The following is a 21,372-nucleotide window of genomic DNA, read 5'->3' on the forward strand; positions in this document are numbered from 1 at the left end:
AAGAGAGCCACTTGCAAGGGGCAGCTGTGCTCTTTTTAAAAAGAGACATTTAAAAGAAGTGAAATCTGGGAATTCTGCAGGACCGCCTCTTACCCTATGTTCCCCAGAGAGTACTCAGGTCTGCTGTTACATAATTGTCGGTGGCCCCTGGCCCCAAGGATGCTCACCAGGGCCGTTTCCACACTACTCACCTTCTTCCAGAACGCTGTGGAACGTTGCGAAATAAATGGGAAAGATAGCGTCTTCTCGCATGAGTTTTGTGTGACATCGTGCAAAACTCGCGCGAGAAGATGCTATCCTTCACGTTTTTTTCACAACGTTCCACAGCATTCCGGAAGAAAGTGAGTAGTGCAGAAATGGCCCTGGATTTGACCAGGGCCAGAGCCTTTTCGGTCATGGCTCCAACCTGGTAGAACTCTCTGTTCATAGAAACCAGGGCCCAGCAGGATTTATTATCTTTCCACTGGGCCGGTAAGAGAAAAGATGTTCTGCCAGGCATATAGCTGAGGTTGGGGCGGGGTGAGCTCCTTCCCGCTGGTCTCCTGCCGAGCGGGGATTGTAGCCCTTCCGTTTGTCTGCTAACCCACCTAATGTGTATATCATCACCCATCTCATCGGATGTACTCGGTTGGGTATATGGGTTGTTGTGAAAAACTGCTGCCTTCTCGCACTGATTTTAATGCATTTAAATGCCCTTAACGTATTTAACATAATTTATTGTGATTTTATTGATTGATGTTATCCGCTATGAGCCCGCTTGCAGGGAAAGTGGGTTATAAATTTAATAAAATAAATAAAATAAATTCAGAGAAACTGACAGTTTTCTATAATGTTATAATCATGTTCAATTACCATTTTAAAAACAAAACCTGAAAAGTCCCCAGTGGCAGGTGGGAACTACAGCCTGAGGTCCGGGGACGGAAAATTCGGGGCAACCTGTCATACGGAAGCCTCGTTGCTGCTCTGCTGTATCAGCAGCTGCAGCAGTAATGGGGAAACCACACAAACATCCCCATGGGGAAGACACCTTGGGTGGGTTGCAGGGACGACCCAGTCCGGCATCTCATTTGGCACTGAGGCTCAAAGAACAGCTCTTAAAACAAAACTGAAAACTGTTCATCTCTTCCTTATCTGGGCTCACGGAAGCCATCCAAGTCTGTCGAAAACAGGCCTATCTTAAAACATAATTAGTAAAGAAAAAAATTCCTACCAAGGTCCTTTAGAAGAAGCAGCCACTTTTTGTAGAAAGGGAACAATGACTTTCTGTACTACTTCAAACAGAAGAGTAAATACCGGTTTTACAATGACATCTATGAAGGCTGAAAAGGAAGAGAAGAAATTCAGGCACAGTTGGAAATGCAGGTGAACACAGGTTGGCAAAGCCAAAACTCATAGAAATATTCTGGATTATATACGAGCGCATGATTTTGGGCTGAAACCCCAGACCTTCAGAAAATGAGTGGAACTAGTTTAGCGTTGATCCAGTCCAGACAAGGGGTGCCTCTGCACTTTATTTATTTATTTATTTACGTCATTTATAGTCCACCTTTCTCACTGAGACTCATGGCGGATTACACAGTATGAGGTTAATACAATCAGTATCAAGTACATTTCAACACAATACCATAAGGTAAACAGATACAAGTTTAAAAGACATAGCATTAGCAAGGATCCAAGACAGAGTAGAAAAAATACTGGAGCAAAACATAATCAGTTCTAGGACTGACATTAGACAACATGGAGCGCTGGTTGTACATAGGAGTACATATTTAAAGGAGCAGATACTATATAAGGCAAAAATAGTGATGAAGTCTATGATCCCCAACTCGTTAGTGAAACATCTGAGACCCCCATCCCGACAATACAGCCCTCCCATTTGAGTAAAACGCCTTTTTGAATAGTTGGGTTTTGCATCGTTTACAGAAAGCCAGGAGAGGGGGGGGGGGCTTTTCTGACTTCCTCAGGCAGGTCATTCCACAGGATAGGAGCCACCACAGAGAAAGTCCTTGTATGGGCTGACTTCACCTGTGTGCAGCCTGGCACCTGCAGGAGACCCTGTTCAGATGAGCAAAGCTTCCGTGGAGAAACATAGGGAGGCAGGCAGTCCTGTAGGTATGCCGGACCAAAGCGGTGAAGAACTTTGTATGTGATAATTAATATCTTGAACTGAGCACGGTAAATGATGGGTAGCCAGTGGAGCAACTGTAGGTTGGGAGTGATGTTCCTGCTCCTGCTCGCTCCTGATAACAGTCGAGCTACTGCATTTTGCACTAATTGGAGCCTCCTAGTTAACTTAGACGAGAGACCTATGTATAGAGCATTACAATAGTTAAGCCTTGAGGTTACCATAGCATTACATCTGCAAGGATATTTATGTTATCCTGGTGTTTTCTGCAATGAATACATGAAATGTGGGTGGCATACATGCAGCTTAAAACACATGTACATGCATCTAGAGGCTTGGGACATAACAGCGTATATGAAGCTTTGTGTGTGCTAGGCAGTGGGGAAGAAATTGGGAGCATGACGTAGCATCTCACTGGTCGGGTGTGCCTTCACGGCTTCCTGGTTGTGCTCACAGAGATATAACATTCAAATGGGGCTAAAGCCAACATGCATAAGGCTCCAATTGTGTTGTTCTGGACTGTATCTGGAACATCAACAAGACATTGGACTTGATCCCCTTGAAATAGTACAGCGCTGTATGGATAGCTGGTGTTAATGAACACAGAACAGGTGTGCTGTGTGAGTGGGTGGCTAGGCAAAGGCTCTGTTAGCTCTCACCCTTGCTCCCTGCTATGAGAAGGGGTTTGGATCAGTAGTTCTTTGGTTGAACAGGGATTCTCCACCACGCCTGTATGGGTAATAATAACAATCGCAGAAGAAAATATAGGTGTTTAGAGATACATAAGTGTTGTTCAAACTTTGTGTCTCATAGAGGAGATGATTAATAATAAACATCATTTTGTTGGTTGCTGCATGACGTGTGGAGCTGGCCCTTAGATAATATGCAGATTGTGAATCATGCTCCAGGTTTACTTTGCAGTGAGTGAATTTGTGAATTTCCTGCATTATGCAGGGGGTTGGACTAGATGACCCTAGAGGTCCCTTCCAACTTTATGATTCTATGTGTGAGAAAACAAGCAATGATAGAGGACACCCCCTAAATGGGACCAGACCAGGCACTCCAGCCTAATCTATCACGCAGGGTGGCTGTGAGCATAAAATGAGAAGAGAATCCTGTGCTTGTTTTAGGGTTGCCAACTCCAGGGTGGGGAATTCTTGGAGATTTGGGGGCAGAGCTGGGTGGGCAGGATTTGGGGAGGTGAAGAACCTCAGTGGGGTATAATGTCATACAGTCCACTCTCCAAACCAGCTGTTTCTTCCAGGGGAACTAATCCCTGTAGTCTGGAGATGAGTTGTAATTCTGGGACATCTCCAGGCCTCTTCTGGAGGTTGGCAACCCTAGCTCATTGAAGGAAGGGCAGAATAAATGCAACTTTTTATAGTTCTCTGAGAAAGAGCCTGTGGAGCCCAAATCAGATATACAAGATGAAGGACACCTTGCACAGACATTTTCTAGCACATTTGGGAAGATTGGCTTTGGGGAGGAGGTTTCATTGGGAAAAGGTATGACACCCTCTCTCACTAAAATTTCTAGAAATCTTAAAGCCATAAGAAAAAAAATATTTTTTTAATTTTTTTTATTTTTAATTACTAACATCCAAACTACAAACAGAAAAGGAAAAAGGGAACAAGGGGAGAGGGAAAAAACAACATAAGAACACAAACTACAACTACATGTATTGAATTCCCTTCAAAATACAATTATTTAAAGTTAGACTTTCTAATATGCTATTAGATTGGTAGATCTTATAAGATACAAACTACAGTCAGGATCAGGTCTTCTCCCCCCCCCCCCGCGTCTCGGTCTCAGTTCTCTTTGAACAGCTACAATAGCTGCGCTCACTCCCTCCTCCCCACTCCCCCCTTCAGATTCTGGATCTTCTTGCTCTAACTCTTGATGATTAAGCACAAAATCCTTCAGCTGTACTTCCGATATTATCTTGTAGGCTTGGTCTTTATATCTAAACCAGATGCCTTCCGGAAATAACCATTTGTATTTTATATCACGCTTCCTCAGAAGAGCTGCAAACCTTTTGTATTTGAATCTTCTTTTCCGAGCTAAAAATGGAACGTTCTTCAATATCTTAATCTTGTTACCAAGAAAGTCCAAGTACACATTAGTCGAATTGTATAAAATGGTGTCCCGAGTCTTCTTAGATGAAAAATCAATAATAATCTCACGAGGCAGCTGACGCTTCATTGCATATTTTGAAGATGTCTGTCCGAGACCCGGCTCGGGGGCCTCGGACTCTACAGACCCCCACCCCCCCGCGGCAGCCACCACCACTCCCGGCCACCTACCTGGGGGTCGGGGAGGGCACGAGGGGGGGTCAGCCGAGAAGGCCCCATGGGGAGGCGGGCGATGGGGTTCTTGCCCGCCCGGGGCGCCGGGCGCCGCCGCCGCCACCGCGCCGCGGACCGGAGCTCCGGGCCGGACGCCGCCGGCCTTGGGGGCTCTGCGGGGCGGCGGGCAGAGCGGCCCTCGCCCTCCCGGGTTGCCGGCCGCGGCCGCCGTGCTGCTCGCGGGCCCCCCGGCCCAGCCGCCGACGGCCCCCGCGGTGCCGCGGTGACTCCGGCGGCGGCCCGCGCACCGGTGCAGGGAGAAGACCGGAGGCGAGCTGCTCCCAGCCGGGTCAAGCAGGCGAACGCCGACGCAGGCGCTCTCGGCCGGCCCGGGTACGCTCCCACCGCAATGGGGCGGGGGGAGGGAGGAAGCCTCCAGCGCCCCGCGGAGCGCCGAGACAGAGGCAGGCCCGGCCGTGCCGTGCCGGGAAAGGCCCCGCCAGCTGTCTATCAGGGAGGGGGAAGGCAGCCAAGGGAAGGCGGCGGGAAACCCTCACGGAGCCCACCAACGGGCTGGGGCCGGGTGGGGCTGGCGGGCGTGGCCACACCTGGCCCAGGTGGTAGGGATGGCCCTGGGTGGGGGTGCTTGGGATAGGGGGTGGAGCTAGAGGGGGAAAGAGTATTTAGGAGGGCTCTACAGGATGGTCGAGGAGGAGAAGAAGGAAGCCGGCTGCCCTGACGTTAAGGCGCAGTCGGCTGGGTGGAGCCGCGTGCTGCCTGGTTCCCCAGAGCAGACAAGGGCCGTCCATTTCTGAGGCCACCTGGGAAGGAGCCCTCCCGCCCGGGGCCTAGCGACGGTGGCCCGACGCCTGCAGGACGGACCCACCGAAGGAGCCCCCCCCGCGCCGCCGCCAACACCGCCAGGGGGCGCCACAGGACCTGACAATGTCCAACAGACTTCCAGAATATCGCTTTTTAACTCTTCTTTAGTTGCCTTTGTGAATGACGCCAAAGGTTCCGACACCAAATCCTTTAAATTTTCACTTTCCTCCTCCTTCACATTCTGTAAACGCAATACCATCTGAGCACGATCCACTTGTAGTCCTATCAATTGATTCTCCAAAAGCTTTACTTCTTTGTTTGTAGCTCTCATGAGTGTTGCATTTTCACGAGCAGATTTCTCTGTCTCGAGCGCTACATCTTTAATAGTTTTCACTTCGTTTATTTAGCCTTCGTTTATTTAGCCGAGCCTTCTTAAGCTTCAACTCCCACCAATCCTTCACATACGCTTAAAGTAACAGAAGGCATCCGCTTACTTACAGGCTTTACACCTTAAATCTGCTTGTTGCCGTTCTCCATGGCCCGGCATCACGCGATGTGCTGCGCAAGTCTGCCAGCCTCCATAGGAGCCGACGGGCTATTTACCCCCTGGATCGACTTCAGGGGGCTCTTCCCGCAGTGCTCCGGACCCTGACCCCCTACCTGGGAGTCCTCGCAGGTCAACCACCCGGTCAGGCTGCTCGGCCGCTTACTCCCAGACCTGCGGAGAGGAGCGTCTGACATGGCCGGGAAAACGAAACCATTAGAAAAAAAATCTTGTTTTTAAAAGAAAAAAGTGGAATTTGGGCAGGGGGAGCAATGGAAATACATTCCATATTTATTTTCCTAGCCAACCTAAATTTGTTTTTCTGCTTTAACCACATCACTTGTTCAGCGTATTTATGGAATTGGAAAGTAGCTGAGGGCAATCTAAACTCCCCTCTGTCTGGAGATCAGGGGGCGGGGCCACCAGCCATGTGACCATTTTCAAGAGGTTCCTGAACTCTGTTCCCCCACGTTCCCCCTGAAAAAAAGCCCTGCTGTCCTCAGACATTTCATGTTACACATTGTCAGTAAAATCTTGCCTTTAAAAGCATTTCACTCATTGCAAGAGGGGAAAGAAATCACAGATTTCCACCAGAAAAAGTGGAGGAAAGCTGGAGTTAAGGGGAAAAAAAACCTTTGTTGCCCAATTTTTCCAGTTTATTTCCCCCAGGCCTTCACATCTCTACCCCTTATACAGCTCTTAAATGAATATTACCTATTTCAGATTCAGCTATATTGGTAGTCTCACGGTCACAGAGTGGCGAAATTGGCAGTCCCAGTTGAATTTCCATGGCTCCCTGTGGAGGGAAAAAAAGACACAAGTATTGAGACAGATGAAATAAGAACGGAGCAATTAATTCTACACTATTCTATTCTGGTACCAAACAGTTATAAAGAAACAAAAAATCACCACCACCCTTCAACGAGGCGTATTCATTTCTTCCAAAGTAAAAAATGAACTGAAAAATCTACATGTAATTTACTTCACTTGGATAATGACATTGAATGAGGGAAAACTGACTGGATGCTCTTTGTTCATTTGTTTCCCTGCAGACTGGTTGGGGAAAGACTCCCTTCTTTCCTTTTTTCCTTCTGTTTGCTGCATGTATCGTTCAGTGACAGCACTAAGGATCAGGCGGGTAGCTGTGTTGGTTTGCAGTAGAAGAACAAGTTTGGTTCTTGTGGATTTCAGTAGCACCTTAAAGACCAACTGGAGTTCCACGAAGCTTGTGGCAGGTGGCTGGCCAGCCAACCAATGGGCCCCCCAAAAATCTCACTTTCTTTCCATCTGCCCCAGGGCCAAGCTACAAGTGAGGAATGACACTTGAATGGCAAGAGAACAGACTCACGTGTATTCCTCCCTGTTCACTACGTGATCGAGTGGAGCGCAAGTGGAGCGCAAGTGAACAGGGAGGAATACACTTCAGTCTGTTCACTTGCCGTTCAAGTGTCATTCGCCACTTGTAGCTTGGCCCTCAGTGAATCCTGGGAAATACAGGTCCCATTGTAGCCAGACGGGGGCCTAGATGTTGTCAAAATAGGCACCATAGTGGTTGAGAAGCAAGAGTCTCTTCCCATCTACCTGGTTGATAGCAGACAAACAGTAAAGAGTCCAGTAGCACCTTTAAGACTAACCAACTTTACTGTAGCATAAGCTTTCAAGAACCACAGATGCATCCGACGAAGAGAACTGCGGTTCTTGAAAGCTTATGCTACAGTAAAGTTGGTTAGTCTTAAAGGTGCTACAGGACTCTTTACTATTTTGCTACCGCAGACTAACACGACTAACTCCTCTGGAGCTCAGACTAACAGTGAAATCCTAAGCAGAGTTACTCCAGTCTAACCCCATTGAAATCAATGGGCTTACACTGGAGTAACTCTGTGGTGTAACTGGAGTAACTGTTGTGCCATAGGAAATGAAAGAAGGGGGGCTTTCCCACTGAAATTAATAGAAGTCTAAGTATTGTAATGAGAGCCTAATGCCCACAGAATGACCCGGATTCTTGTTGCTCAAGAAGAGACATATGAGGCCACTTAAGAGGATCACGCTTGCCCATTGTTCGATGGGATTGGATTACGACCTGCGTAGCTATGGCAGGGCCAGTGACAAGATGTCTTTCATGTTGCCTTGCTCAGAAACCTGGCATGGGCCTGTCTGTGAGCTCCATAGGTCTCTGATCTCCAAGACCATGCAAGCCAGCCGGTTGTGTGCTGGAAGCCTTTCCCATTCCCATCCCCACCATAATGGGACCATTAAAGCCCCATTGGGTTAAATCTACTGCCCCAAACCCTAATGCCAAACTGCATGATGTTGGGATCTGGGATTGGGCCCCCTTGCCAGCAGCTTTTCACTCTTCTATTGCCTTCTTTGCTAAGGTAATAGATCCAGGTATGGCATTTCCTGCTGCTTGCCTCCTAGTGACCTATACCTCCTTTTCTGCTGTCACTGCTCAGAGCTTTCCTTTAAACTATGGGCCAAGCTACAAGTGATGAATGACTACGTGATCAACTGGAGCACAAGTGGAGCGCAAGTGAACAGGGAAGAATACACGTGAGGGCCAAACTACAAATGACGAACGACACTTGAACGACAAGTGTATTCCTCCCTGTTCACTTGCCCTCCACTTGCTCTCCACTTGATCCACTTGCCGTTCAAGTGTCATTCGTCACTTGTAGCTTGGCTCTATATCTTCGACTCTGTAGTATGAACTTTCCACAAGCTTATTGGGCAGTCCCAGTTTAAAGACAGTTCTCTTCCAAATATATCCTTGGTATGCAGCTAATAGGTGTGTGAGGTTGGTAAGATGCTTGCTGCTTTCAAAAAGAAACTACTCATTAAGAAAAGTACGTGAAATATTAAACTACTAATAAAATCTGTTTCAGCAACCTCAGCAAATGGATTGATTCAGAAGTTGGCATACAAACCTTTTTATAATATTTCTCAGCCATTTGGAATAAATGCATCATGCCTTAATATTTAAACATATCCAAAACAGTTAACTGTAGCTGTTTCCAGGGGTCTTTTCGTAGAAAAAGAGCTGGAGGAACTCATTAGCATAACTCATTAGCATATGCCACGCCCCTTGCCAACACTGGAAGTGTGTCATTAGCACAACTGATTTGCATATGCCACACCCCCTGACATCACTTATCCTGGCTGTTTTGGACCTAATCCTGGCCATTCAGGGCCGAAATTGGGCCCAAAATGGCAAAAAGGGGCTGAAAATGGCTGAAAAAGGGGCCCAAAATGGTCAGGATCGGGCTGCTGCTGAGCAGGAGAGTGATCCACCACCTGTCAGAGACCTGATCTGGGCCATTTCAGACCCAAAACAGGCCGAAACGGGCCCAAAATGGCTGAGAGTCAGGTGGGTGGGGCCACCTGTCATGTGACCTCTTTCAGGAACTGCCAGAACTGTATTCCGGTGCGTTCCGCCTCTAAATGATCCCTGTCCGTTTCTGTCCAGCACCTGTCTGTGTAATTCCCTAGACTTTGTCACTGTTCTCTTCAACCTCAGCCACTGTCTTCCTGTTATATCCTCAACTGACATGTCTTAACAAAGCTTTAACTATCAATTCCTTAACTGTCTTTCCTTCTTTGTAGAATTCTGAAAAAAGCTCTCTTTTGGGTGGCAGGGCTACCTAGTTAACCTTTTGCATTCTATTACTTTTCTAAGCAATGTAAGTCTTTTTATAATCTTAAGCAACAGATGTTGGCATTCACTCTAAATAGACATATTAAAAAGCTGTAACATATTTACAATGTGTGGCAAAGTCATTCTATCACAGCCCTAATAGGTAATTTAGCTGCAAAAAAACAGGTGTGAGGAAAGCAATACAGACTGAGGTAATAACCACCAGGGGTAGCATTTCTAATTTGGATAATGGCATTGAGGGGGGGCGGGCATATAATCTGTCCACATGCAGTGTAAGCATGTCAGCAAAATAAATGGTTTTCTTATGAGCCTGTAATGGTTGTCTGACTCTCAGTCATCTGGGATAGAGATTCTCCTTGACTCCTCTTGTGAAACAACATTTTCAGACTCTTGTTTGTGTTTGGGTGTTAATCTTTCATTCCAGACTGCTAATGATACCTGTTTGCCCTTAGAATGTATAAATGTAAGGGAGGAACAAGGAGGTAGTATGGGGAAAGGCATATTTAAGTGGTAATATCGTGTACTTATTTTAAGCATTTTAGGAGTGATTTGTTACGGGCGAATTGGAACTGGCACACATGAGATCAGGAGAGGTGTCTTCCAGTTGCTTTGCACTGGAGGTTTACCACAGGTTGTGTATCTTTGTATTTTTAAAATTCTTTTATCTGGTGTATATATACAGTATCTGAATTCTAGCTCGTAAACGACTCTATGATATTAGTGACATTCTCACCAATAGCTCCATCTGGTTGCCGATGCTTTTTATGCTGTTGGAGTGATAAGAAATGGCCATCTTTTACACTTTAACATTTGTAAAGTTGTATATGTTACAAAGTACAGTGTAGTGGTTAAGCCTTTGGGCACAAATCCCACAATACCCCTATTATTTTGTATTGTGGAAGATAACATGTCATCCTTAGACAAAGGAGACTTTAACCCAAATCCCTATTCTTCGATGAGGCGCATTGTGTGAACTTGTACCTCTCAGTCATTCTACCTCAGAAGCAGTAGAAAAGAGCAAGAGTCCTGTAGCACCTATAAGAATCATAGAATCACAGAGTTGGAAGGGGCCATACAGACCATCTAGTCCAACCCCCTGCCCAGTGCAGGATCAGCCTAAAGCATCTCTGACAAATATTCATCCAGCCTTTTTTTGAAAACTGTGGCCAGGAGATCAGTTATAATTCTGGGAAATCTCCTGGCAACACCAGGAGATTGGTAACTGTAGTTTACTTGAAAGTAAGTCTCATTAAATTCAGTGGCCGATATTTACAGGTTTGTAACCTTAGGCATTCTTGCTCTTGAGTATTGTATTTGTGATCTTTTTTGTTTGAAGTTTTAAGAAAAATAAGAGTCAACACTGAAATAGGTTGAATGACTGACATTTTTAAGTGTGTAGGTATGATGTGTGTGATGTTTACTAATGGATTTTTTGTTGGAGTATAGCAATGTCCTGTCCTGTATACAAAGAAGAAGAGAAAAGATCCTGCAGGAGGCAACAAGTTCTAGCTAGACAGGATTGTAGGACTGTACCTTCTTTCTAAAAGGGCTTTTCCTCGTCTGTCTGCAGAATGCTATTCTTAGGCCTTTCTTCTAGAACTCCTCTAGAGAACGCTCTCAACTAGCAAGGCAGCTAGTTGATTTTCTACTCTTTCCAATCCAGTTTGTTAGTTCTGTAAATAAAGCTTTTGTTGCTCTCAATCACCTTTGCCAACATTTTGAGGCTGGTACCTGTTTAAAGAACTCTTCCATTAGTGCTGCCACCCAGCGCTGGTGCAGTTCCCAAGGCTTTGCCGGATGACTTATATCAGCAACATGTACAATTGTAGACATGACTGTACTTCTGTCCAGCCTATCAAATGAAGGACATGCTCAGATTATTTCAGCACAATAGCAAGAGTTTGTCTTTCGAGAGAGATGCTTCAAAGGAGTTTTATTCTTCCTTCCATGGCATGAGGGGTTGGGGGTATAAGCAAGGACAAGTGGATAAAAATAGAAATGAAAGCAAACACAGCCAACCTCTCCTGTTGCTGCAGACCACGAAGAGTGTTTTTCATATGCTGGAAATGACATGACATGTCTGTCGCTAAGATCGTCTTAATAACTAGTTGACGCATTTCCCTGAAAGCAGACAGATGCATCGTTTGTTAAGCAAGTGCTCAAAAATAAGTTTTTTCATGTGTGCTGCTCAGCTTGTCCTTCAGAGAGCTGTGAAGCTCCCTTTGTGCGGATGGTTGACTTTGAGAATTCATATCTACCACAGTGTGCGGCAACATGCTTCTCTAAGATACGTCAGCATTTCCATCCACGTTGTCACTGCCTGCCCAACCTTTATTGTTATACCTAGACTGTGTAATGACCAGACAGCTGCAAGATCTAAAAAATACCTTTTTTTAGGGACCAACCACAGTAACACAAAGCATAGCAGTCTTTCAGATTGTCCAAATATAATGGCCAGGGGTGCCTTTTAATCAGTGAAAGAAGGTACGCGACACAAACGTCCAGTTCAGAAAATGCATTCCTTTCCAGTTCTTCATTTTTTAATGAAGAATTTCTTGAAGAAAATGTATATGCCAAGGAAGCAGGGCAATGCACTTTTAAATAAACAAGCACATACCAGGTATGTCCAAAGCTCCAGCTACTCACAATCTCCATAGAGCCACTGGAGTCGATTGTACTCCTATCCTCTGGACAAGTTTGAGGCCTTCTTGAAACCTAAGGAGACTTCCTCTGACTTAAGTGGCTCTTCCATTAGGGGAAGAACCACTTAAATTGGAGGAATGCTCCTTGGAAGACGGTTAAATCCACCCCAGGGCAAGTTGAAAATGCCTTGAAGCAGCATCCCTACAAAATTGGAGAAAACTGTCCATTTTTAAATATCCCCTTCAATCAAAAGAGCAATAGTTTATTACAGATTATTGCCTGTCAACCCCCACCCACTTCAAATGCCTTATCTTAATTTATAAACTAAGCTCCTATTACCTAAGTGCTAAACTACAAGAGACGAATTACATGAGGATGCGCACGTGAAGGGAGTTGCAATGTTAGCCAGGAAGTTGAGTTCTAAAAGAGATCAGAAGGCTTTGTCAATTTCCTTTCCCTACAGAGCCTGCAAATATTGCTGCTCAGGGTGTTTGTATATTTCCTCCTTGCCTCCTAGAAGGGGAGGTGAAACTGACTGAGCCTTCAGGAGGCAAAGAGGAAATTAACAAGCCATCTGAGGAGCTTTCTTTGCTAACTCTGTAGAGAGGCAAAATTGACAAAGCCTTCCAATCTCTTTTAGAACTCAGCTTCCCGGCTAACATTGTGACTCCCTTCACATGCGTGTCCTCGTGTAATTTGTCTCTTGTAGTTTGGCTCTAAGAATGGTGGAGGCATCCCTTTCAATTAGCCTCAAAAATAAACTTGTAAAAATTATCAGTTCACAAAACATTGCTAGATAGGGCTGCCAGGTCCCTGGATGGGGGCATGGAATCCCCCGCTCCCACCTTCCACTCCCCACCACCACTCACCTGGCCGGCAGGGGGAAAAGGCAGAAGAACAGGGCCAAATCAGCCCGGTTTAGGGCCCAAATCACCCTGGTGCAAAGCACAGGATTACTCCCGGGGCCTGCATGGTGATGTCATTCCTGGAAGTGATGTCATTGTGCTGCGCCAAAACCATATACGCAAAGAGAGGAAAAAGAGAAGTCCCAGGTCCTCCCCCTCGCACCAGAAGGGTAAGGAGACCTGACAACCCTATTGCTAGACCACCTGTCCGCGTGACTCACTGTTGTTTATAAGAAAACCGTTCGCTAAAGCTCTCCTGTGTAGTCGCCTGAGGGTGATTCTTACTCTTTATAGGTGACCACGTAGCTGGTGAATGATAAGCCTGTCATCCGATATATACCTCTCTCTGTATCTTATTTCATCTCACCTCCATTCCTCTGGGGTTAAATTAGCCAGGATGTTGAATTCTGGTTTTTGCACAAGCTGATATGCAGCGCTCAAGTGATGGTTTTCAAGGACAGACGTATCATTATACAGAAGTGCAGCCTCTGACCTGGAGTCAAGGTCAACAAACAACGGTCACATTAACCTCTCAGACCTAAGAACATGTAGAGTTGTGGGTTATACATTTATTTTTCATTTCTGCATGTCCGAGGGGCAGGTTATCATTATCCTCAGAAAGGAAACAATGTCATTTTTAAAAACTCTGTTCTTTTTTAGGTAATAGTTTTCAAAAAGACACCCAGACACTACACAACGTCCCTGCAATGTATTGCTTTAGTGGCATGTTGAACATATTTTTGGGCATATCCTTTATTCACAGGTAGAAAGAGTTCCCCAAGACGAGAACGTTTGAAAGCATTTTGTTTTTATGGTTTTGTCTGAAGTAGCTTCAGGTAGTATTGCCATGTTGGTCTGCAGCAGAACAGCCAAATTTGAGTCCAGTAGCACCTGAAAGTCCAATAAGATTTCCAGGGAATATGTATAAGTTAATATTAGGAATAAGGAGATTGTAGTAAAAATAGACAGCTTAAACAGTGAAATTTAGATTGACATATGAGAAAATTGGAGATGTAAAATAATTTGAATATGCTTAGAATAAGTGTTATAATATGTATAAGATTTAGAAAATTATAGTTAAGAGTAATTTAAGTAATAAGATGGGTTGGGTGTTGGAAAGCTGCTGGAAGTCAATAAGGAGGGTGGGGAAGGGTGGGGGCTGATATAAGTTTGATAAGTCGGGGAATTTGTATAATTAATAATATTTCATGTACTCACCAATAAAAAATTTTATTTAAAAAAAAAGATTTCCAGGGTATGAGCTTTTGAGAGTCAAGCTTCCCGACAAGTATCTAATGAAGTATCTGAGCTTGATTCTTGAAAGCTTAGTACCTGAAAATCTTGTTGGTCTTTAAGATGCTACTGGCTTGAAATCTTGTTATCCTAAGTAGCATTATCCTAAGTCTAACTCTGCTTAGGAGAACACACTAGTGTACACTGAAAGAGGAACTAAACTTCTTAATCCCAAGGTCCATATAATGACATCTTCAAGTGACTCGAGGCCCACAAGTCTGTTTCCCCCCTCCCACATTACCGCTTCTGTTTCCCCAACAACCTTCCACAGCTCCCATTTCCTTTCCGAACCCCTGCCCTTCTCACAAGCTCCTCGCTAAACCAGTGCCTCTTTCTCTTCCCGGTCTGCAATCTGCAGAGATCAACGCCTTTGGCTCATCAGCTACAGCCACCATTTTACTCAACAATGTTTGGGGTTTAAAAAATACCAGCAAAAGTTAGCCCCAATGGGTTAAATAAACAAGAAACAGGAGTAACCGGGAAAGCCAAAGGGATCCAGTTATGTTTACAGACTGAAGAGCAGTTCTGGCATTAAGTGGGTGAAATTGCCCATGTTGAACTGCCAATGAAGATAAACCATGATCAGAGAGAAACTATTTTCTCACCATGTTTGCTAAATAGTGCTTCTTAATGTGCAAGGGCAAGGAGATACCACTGCATAATACTAGAGACAGTCTTACAGATTATTTACAAACAACAACTAAGACTGGTGTAACTCAGAGATCTGCTAGCATGCAGTTGCACTCATGCTGTGTTTGTATAAATCTGGCACTGTGACAGGTGGATGTCTGCAGTCTTATTATGAACTCCAGAAGAGTTGCCATATACTCTCAGCTACTTTGGAGTTGGGTCGTTTTGCCAATTCTTTACTGAGAGAGAGAGCGCATAGGATACTGACTAGTTGTGTCAGTTCCATGGTGACATTCACAATGAGCCAGTGTCTAGGATATAGGATTCACGGTCATTCTTCCTCTTCCTTTGTATTTCAGATGGGGCTACAACTTTTACCCTGAAACATAATATGGTTTGGTTAAGCACACTTACTTTGTTTGGATATGGAAGTTGTTGGTGGTCCCTGGATGTTCATAATCGTGGACGATGGCGCTAAAAAAGATGGCTAATATCTCCAGGTCAGTAAACCAGTGCTAGCGAGAAGAATGAGATGCTAGTCACGTTCTGTATACAGCTAACTTTTAATAAACCTTGCAGCCAGCGCTTTTTTTCTGGGAAAAGAGGTGGTGGAACTCAGTGGGTTGCCCTCAGAGAAAATGGTCACATGGCTGGTGGCCCCGCCCCCTGATCTCCAGACAAACTACTACCAAAAAAAGAACAGATCTCCCCTCTGTCTGGAGATCAGGGGGCGGGGCCACCAGCCATGTGACCATTTTCAAGAGGTTCCGGAACTCCGTTCCCCCGCGTTCCCCCTGAAAAAAAGCCCTGCTTGCAGCAATGAAAATATTTGTAACTGTGGCTTGGCTTACAGTGCATTCCTAAGAAGAGTTGTTCCCTTCTATAAGACTGTTGCCTTCAATCCCTTTAGGATCGCACTGTAATTCTACTCCTGGTGAGAAAATATATCCTGACCGAGAGCTTCAAAATCTGTTGGGCGGTGGTAACTTAGAAAGGCAGCAAGTAATTCTTACAAAGAATCTATATGTTACACAAAAAGGGCATAAAAGGAGCTCAGTTCAGGCAGATTAACAAACCTTGGTTTAACGAAATTAACTATGGTTCGTGTCATTGACCCACAAGCAGGCCATTCTACTAACGATGGTCATTTGGTGACCGTCAGACCAAGATCTGGTCATGTTTTGAACTTGGGGTATTAATGACAATTAATCATTCTTAACTATGGTTTCACATGATATACAAATGCCAGATATCCTGGCGTAATCGTGGCTTGTTCTTGGGAGATGCACTCACACGCTCTCAAGAATACAGAGACACCAGGCCAAAACAAAGGCACCTCTTTTGGTGCTACACCTCTGAAGATGCCAGCCACAGCTGCTGGCAAAACGTCAGGAACTCCAATGCCAAGACCACGGCAATACAGCCCGGAAAACCCACAACAACCATCGTTCTCCGGCCGTGAAAGCCTTCGACAATACATAAAACCAGCATTTGATAGGCAAACCACGATTCCAGTGATTGTGAACCGAATCCTGCTTTCACAAAGTAAAAAAAACACATGATCTTGTATAATGTATGAATTGAGCTGAAGGCACCAAATGTTTTTTAAAATAAAAAGGAGCCTTGGGAAGTAATCATTTTGAATGGGGAAGTGGTGGAAGCAAGTGAGTACTTATCCCTGTGGGCTGTTTTCCCACCCAAAATCGCCCCAAGTTGCTTTTCCATTTGTATAGAAGAGAGCCGGTGGGGAAAGAATTTAAGAGGCAAAATAGCCGGCAGGGAAGGGGTTAAGTTTCCCTCTGTGCACTGCTCCTCCAACACAAGATCCCGACCCCTCCCCAGGCTACTTTTCATTTTTTAAAAAATTATCTTGAGGTTTCATTACACATGTTTGTGGGTACACTTAGATTACGTTTGTGTGTACTGTGTATTTGACCTCAAAGAGCAGCTATTGCTATTAATTTCTGATATTCTCAAGCTTATGGCAAAACGGGAATGTGAACAGAAGACATGATCAGATGTTGCTCTGTAACAAACATCTGGCACTGGCAGGCATATTAGAAGCTGGTTTGTCCTAACGCACGAGTGAATGGAACGGCAGGCAGAATCGTTCAAGAGGGAAGGAGAGCTTTGAATGACAGGGTCGGGAAATAGAGGGAAGAATGTCTGGAGGGAAAAGTAACAGGAAAAACATCTCTAAGGATGTTACTGGATGGAAAAGCCAAGGTTCAAAATAGACAGTTGTTGCTTAATTCTCTAGATAGTATCCATCAGGCATTCGACTACCGGAAGCTGATTTTCATCTGCCCTTTTGCTTGATCCACCAGCCTCTTGAGAGCCCTTGGAGGAAAAAAAAGCCATAGTCCTCATAGAACTGGGCGAGATTGCCCCTCCTCTGTCTTCCATCGTTGTAACATCTGAAGGATGCAACCTCTTTTTTTCATCTTTGTCTCTTGTAAACCAAATGACAAAGTGACACTTAACAGTCTCTCTACATTAATAAAAAGTTTATTTAAAAAAGAAAAGAAAAAAAGAGTCTCTCTACATGAAAAATGCTTAAGTGTAGAGAGACACAATGTTAGCTGGGAAGAGTAGTTTAAAAAGACTCTGTCAATTTCACCTCTCTACCCAGCCAGCAAAGATCACTCCTCAAAGGGTTTGTTCATTTCCTCTTTGCCTGATTGAGCCATGGAGCTGAGACTGAAGTAACTCTTCTTAGGATTGCACTCTAATCCCCTGTTTTCCTGTGGAGGACTGACCAGATATAAGATCGATGAAATTGCCACCCTTGCATTAGCGAACAACTGCCACAGACACCTTTAACGTTAGAGGCTGAGCAATCTTTCAGTTTTCAGCCTTTCCTTAAGGAATAAAAAAGTATCAGTTTTACAAAGCACCTGGCCTTTTCCTGGGGCATTTCTTACCATGGTGCCAGTATGCAGCAAGATGCTATGCACCGTTTGGGTCACATCTGCTGCATGGATTGCATTATGATACTCATTGTGGTATTTGTTGTAGCCCGCTTCCAGCGCTTCCGCAAAGGCTATTAGGATGGTGAGAGGAATCTGGACAAAGACATAAACGACAGTCTGGAAGCAACCGCTGGCAAGATTAACAGCGCGGAATATAACTAATACTTATCTCTGTGTCATGGCCGTTTCCACACGGCTTACCTTCCCTTGGAACAACCTGGAACATCACACAAAAAATGCGGAAGATCGCGCGTTTTTCTGTGCGAGATTTGCACGATGTCGTGCAAATGTCATGCGAGAAAACACGATCTTCCGCGTTTTTTCCGCGATGTTCCAGGTCGTTCTGAGGGAAGGTAAGCCGTGTGGAAACGGCCATGACTGACACAGCTCTGAAATGATCGTTCACATGTTTCAGTAGAAAGAGGGCAGGAGAAAATAAACGACTTGGGATTCATTGGTCCAATAAGCCCCTACTTTTGCATTTCTGTTTGTTTTCTATCTCGATAGATCCATAGAAACAAGAAATTCAGAAAGCTTACTCATTAACATTATTTTTATTCCATTTCTATCCAACAGATGTGGTCAAACGGCTGCAAGGGATTGTAGGGTTGGATCCAGCCACCTTTCCCGCCCATTCTTGCTCCTTTCAGAGTCTCTACCTCTACCTACCAAGAAAGACTGCTGACACCCCAATAGACTTTTTGGGTGCATTATCCTCTTCCTTTTTCACCAGCAGACAAGCTGGCTGGATGCAACCTGATTACTTCCTCTTTAAATCTGGTAAATAAGAAACCAACCCTGATGTGACTTTGCACTTCCTGAAAGAGTTTGGAGGGTGTTGCGCTAGCATCACGTGTGACTGGGCACCCAATGAGAAGCAAGAGGGTGGGGCTAGTTCTTAAGTGGGTAGGTAGCTCTTAATTGGTCGGAATGCCTGGGCGCTACTCTATACCCTGACCATGGCCGATTCCACACACGTTGGATAATGCACTTCCAATCCTCTTTGGAATGGATTTTTTTTGTGTGCGGAACAAAAAATCCACCTCAAAAGATTGATAAAGAGCATTGAAAGTGCATTATCCAACGTGTGCAGAATCAGCCCATGATGCGAGAGGAAACGACCTAGAGAAATCGAGAGCAAGTATTGTGGGGAAATTGCTCCCGTGTCAGCTGGCTTTTTAAAGGGAAGGGAAAATAAACTTAAGCTGGGATCCCTGAAAAATCTCAGTAGCTGCAGTTGCAGTGAAAAGCGTGTGTGTGCATATGAAGGTATGAGATTTCAGAAGCAGAGGATCAGGGTCATAGCTGGGTGGCAACTTGCCAGAGGGTGACAGATTGCGGCCGTTTCCACGTGACTCACTTTCATCCGGAATGCTGCGGAACGTCGTGAAAAAACACGGAAGATAGTGTCTTCTTCTCGCGCGATTTTTGTGCGATATTGCGCAAAACTCGCTCGAGAAGATGCTATCTTCCGCGTTTTTTTCGCGACATTCCGCAGCGTTCCGGATGAAGGTGAGTCGTGTGGAAACGGCCCTGGGTCTCATCTGGTATATTCTAATGACGAGGGTTGAGTCTGCATACAGTGGGCATCTATCTATATATTTATTCTATTTGTATTCTGCTCTCCCCGCAATTGTATTTATTAATTTGTTCGTTCCTTTTATTTGTGGCACGCCCTCCCCACACATGGGCTCAGAGTGGATGAGCAACATATAAATATATATAATAAAAACAATTAAAACTCTGGAAGAGTTATATAAGTACAGCAATAAAACGTATTAAGACAGCCCACCTTGCACCCTACATCCGACATCCTTAAGATCCACGGGGCAAGGGGGCTGAGATTTAATAAATGCAGGTTGGGAGGGGGGATATACCACCCCCTACTGAGAGGGGCTGGTTGGATGATTCGCCTGCCTTAATCCCCATAAACCTGAGCAAAGCAGGTTTACGGTGGATCACATCAGGTTATAAAACAGGTAGCATAATAAAAACAGTGCCAGTTAATGAAACCCACTGGCACTCATATTGCACTATCCCTCCACAACCAAAGCTCTTGAGGTGGGTGGCGAACTGGTAGATGTTATACAGACGGGTGGTGGTGGTGGTGGTGGTGGTGGAATGTCTAGTCTTAGGGCCAAGCTACAAGTGACGAATGACACTTGAACGGCAAGTGAACAGACTCACGTGTATTCCTCCCTGTTCACTTGTGCTCCACTTGCTCTCCACTTGATCACGTAGTGGGAGGGAGGAATACACATGAGTCTGTTCACTTGCCATTCAAGTGTCATGTGTCACTTGTAGCTTGGCCCTAAGACAATCTAGTCTAAGGCCCTAGAGAAGCAGGATGAAACATGTTTCTTGTTTTCTAGAAGCATGCCTGCCCTCCAAACCTAGATGCAGCTTTTACCTTCTATGGCTTCTGTCCAATGAACCCAAGGAACCAATCAGGAACCAGTTTATGGTTGCAATGTGTGTGTGTGTGTGCGCATGTTGTAGAGGGAAAGGGAGGAAACAAAAAGCATGGGCCAGCAGCATAGCGGTCAAAGCTTACCAAACCCATGCAGCTACCTGTTGGGTCAAAGGCAAGCGGGGGAATAGGCCTTCCTGGTGTGCTTTGAGTGGGCTGATTTGGGCCCAAAACGGGCTGAATTGGGCCCATTTGGGGACCAAATCAGTCCAAATCGGCCCGCTGTGAAGGGCAGGAGCTCTACTGGCCCCTGTATAGGGTTACCAGCCTCCAGGTAGTGTCTGGAGATCTCCCGGAATTGGTCTCCAGGCCACAGAGATCAGCTCACCTGGAGAAAATGGCTACTTTGGGGGGTGGACTCTATGGAATTATGCCATGACAAGGTCCTTTCCCTCCCCAAACCCCACTTTCTCCAGGTTTCACCCTCCCAGATCTCCAGGAATTTCCCAACTTGAAACTGGCAACCCTACCCCTCTGCAATGACATCACTTCCTGGAAGTGATGTTGTTGCACCACCCCTTCTGCTGGGAGGGTAAAGGAACCTGGCAACCCTACATAGACTACAATACAGTTCCCTCCTCTTTATTTGCCAGCACACCATCTTCACAGGGAAATGTTATGGGGCGGGTGAGGGGCCAAAAAAGGTCACCCGTCTTTGTTTTGGCCCATTAAAAAGATGGACGGTTGCCCAGGGGTGTCTCAGACACGGTCTTATTAGAAGTCATCATTGAGTCAAGAATACGGAATTTGAAACCCGTCTTGATTGGTATTTAGCCTCTCCCCCTTCTAAATATCAAAATTTGGCTGCCAAGTTCCTCACCTGAAAACGGCTTAGGAGGTCATATTTATTGAACACTTCGCACATAACATATTTCAGGCTATGCCCTTGACTAGCTTCGTTTAAGGCAAACACATCGAAAGTCCACTTATCGACCTCCTGTAGATGATTTAGAACAAATAAATAAAGCAGCAAAATAGACACCTCTTCGTTCTAGAACGTCTAGAACATTTTGATCCGGATCTTCCTCTGA

At 45.2% G+C, this 21,372-nt stretch overlaps 1 protein-coding gene across 1 annotated transcript in view; it reads right to left on the reverse strand.

The window, feature by feature from the left end:
- LOC129323912 (dual specificity calcium/calmodulin-dependent 3',5'-cyclic nucleotide phosphodiesterase 1A-like) overlaps positions 1-21,372 on the reverse strand; it is a 33,822-nt gene that overhangs the window by 2,718 nt on the left and 9,732 nt on the right. The window contains exons 5-12 of the mRNA XM_054970746.1: positions 21,162-21,278; positions 17,824-17,964; positions 15,314-15,414; positions 13,344-13,469; positions 11,448-11,549; positions 11,160-11,280; positions 6,491-6,572; positions 1,211-1,319 (exon numbers count right to left, since the gene is read on the reverse strand). Of these exons, the coding sequence (XP_054826721.1) occupies positions 1,211-1,319; positions 6,491-6,572; positions 11,160-11,280; positions 11,448-11,549; positions 13,344-13,469; positions 15,314-15,414; positions 17,824-17,964; positions 21,162-21,278 (899 nt within the window). The remainder of the gene's footprint in view (positions 1-1,210; positions 1,320-6,490; positions 6,573-11,159; positions 11,281-11,447; positions 11,550-13,343; positions 13,470-15,313; positions 15,415-17,823; positions 17,965-21,161; positions 21,279-21,372) is intronic.

This window comes from Eublepharis macularius, chromosome 1 (assembly GCF_028583425.1).
Source record: "Eublepharis macularius isolate TG4126 chromosome 1, MPM_Emac_v1.0, whole genome shotgun sequence".
NCBI classification, from domain to species: domain Eukaryota; kingdom Metazoa; phylum Chordata; class Lepidosauria; order Squamata; family Eublepharidae; genus Eublepharis; species Eublepharis macularius.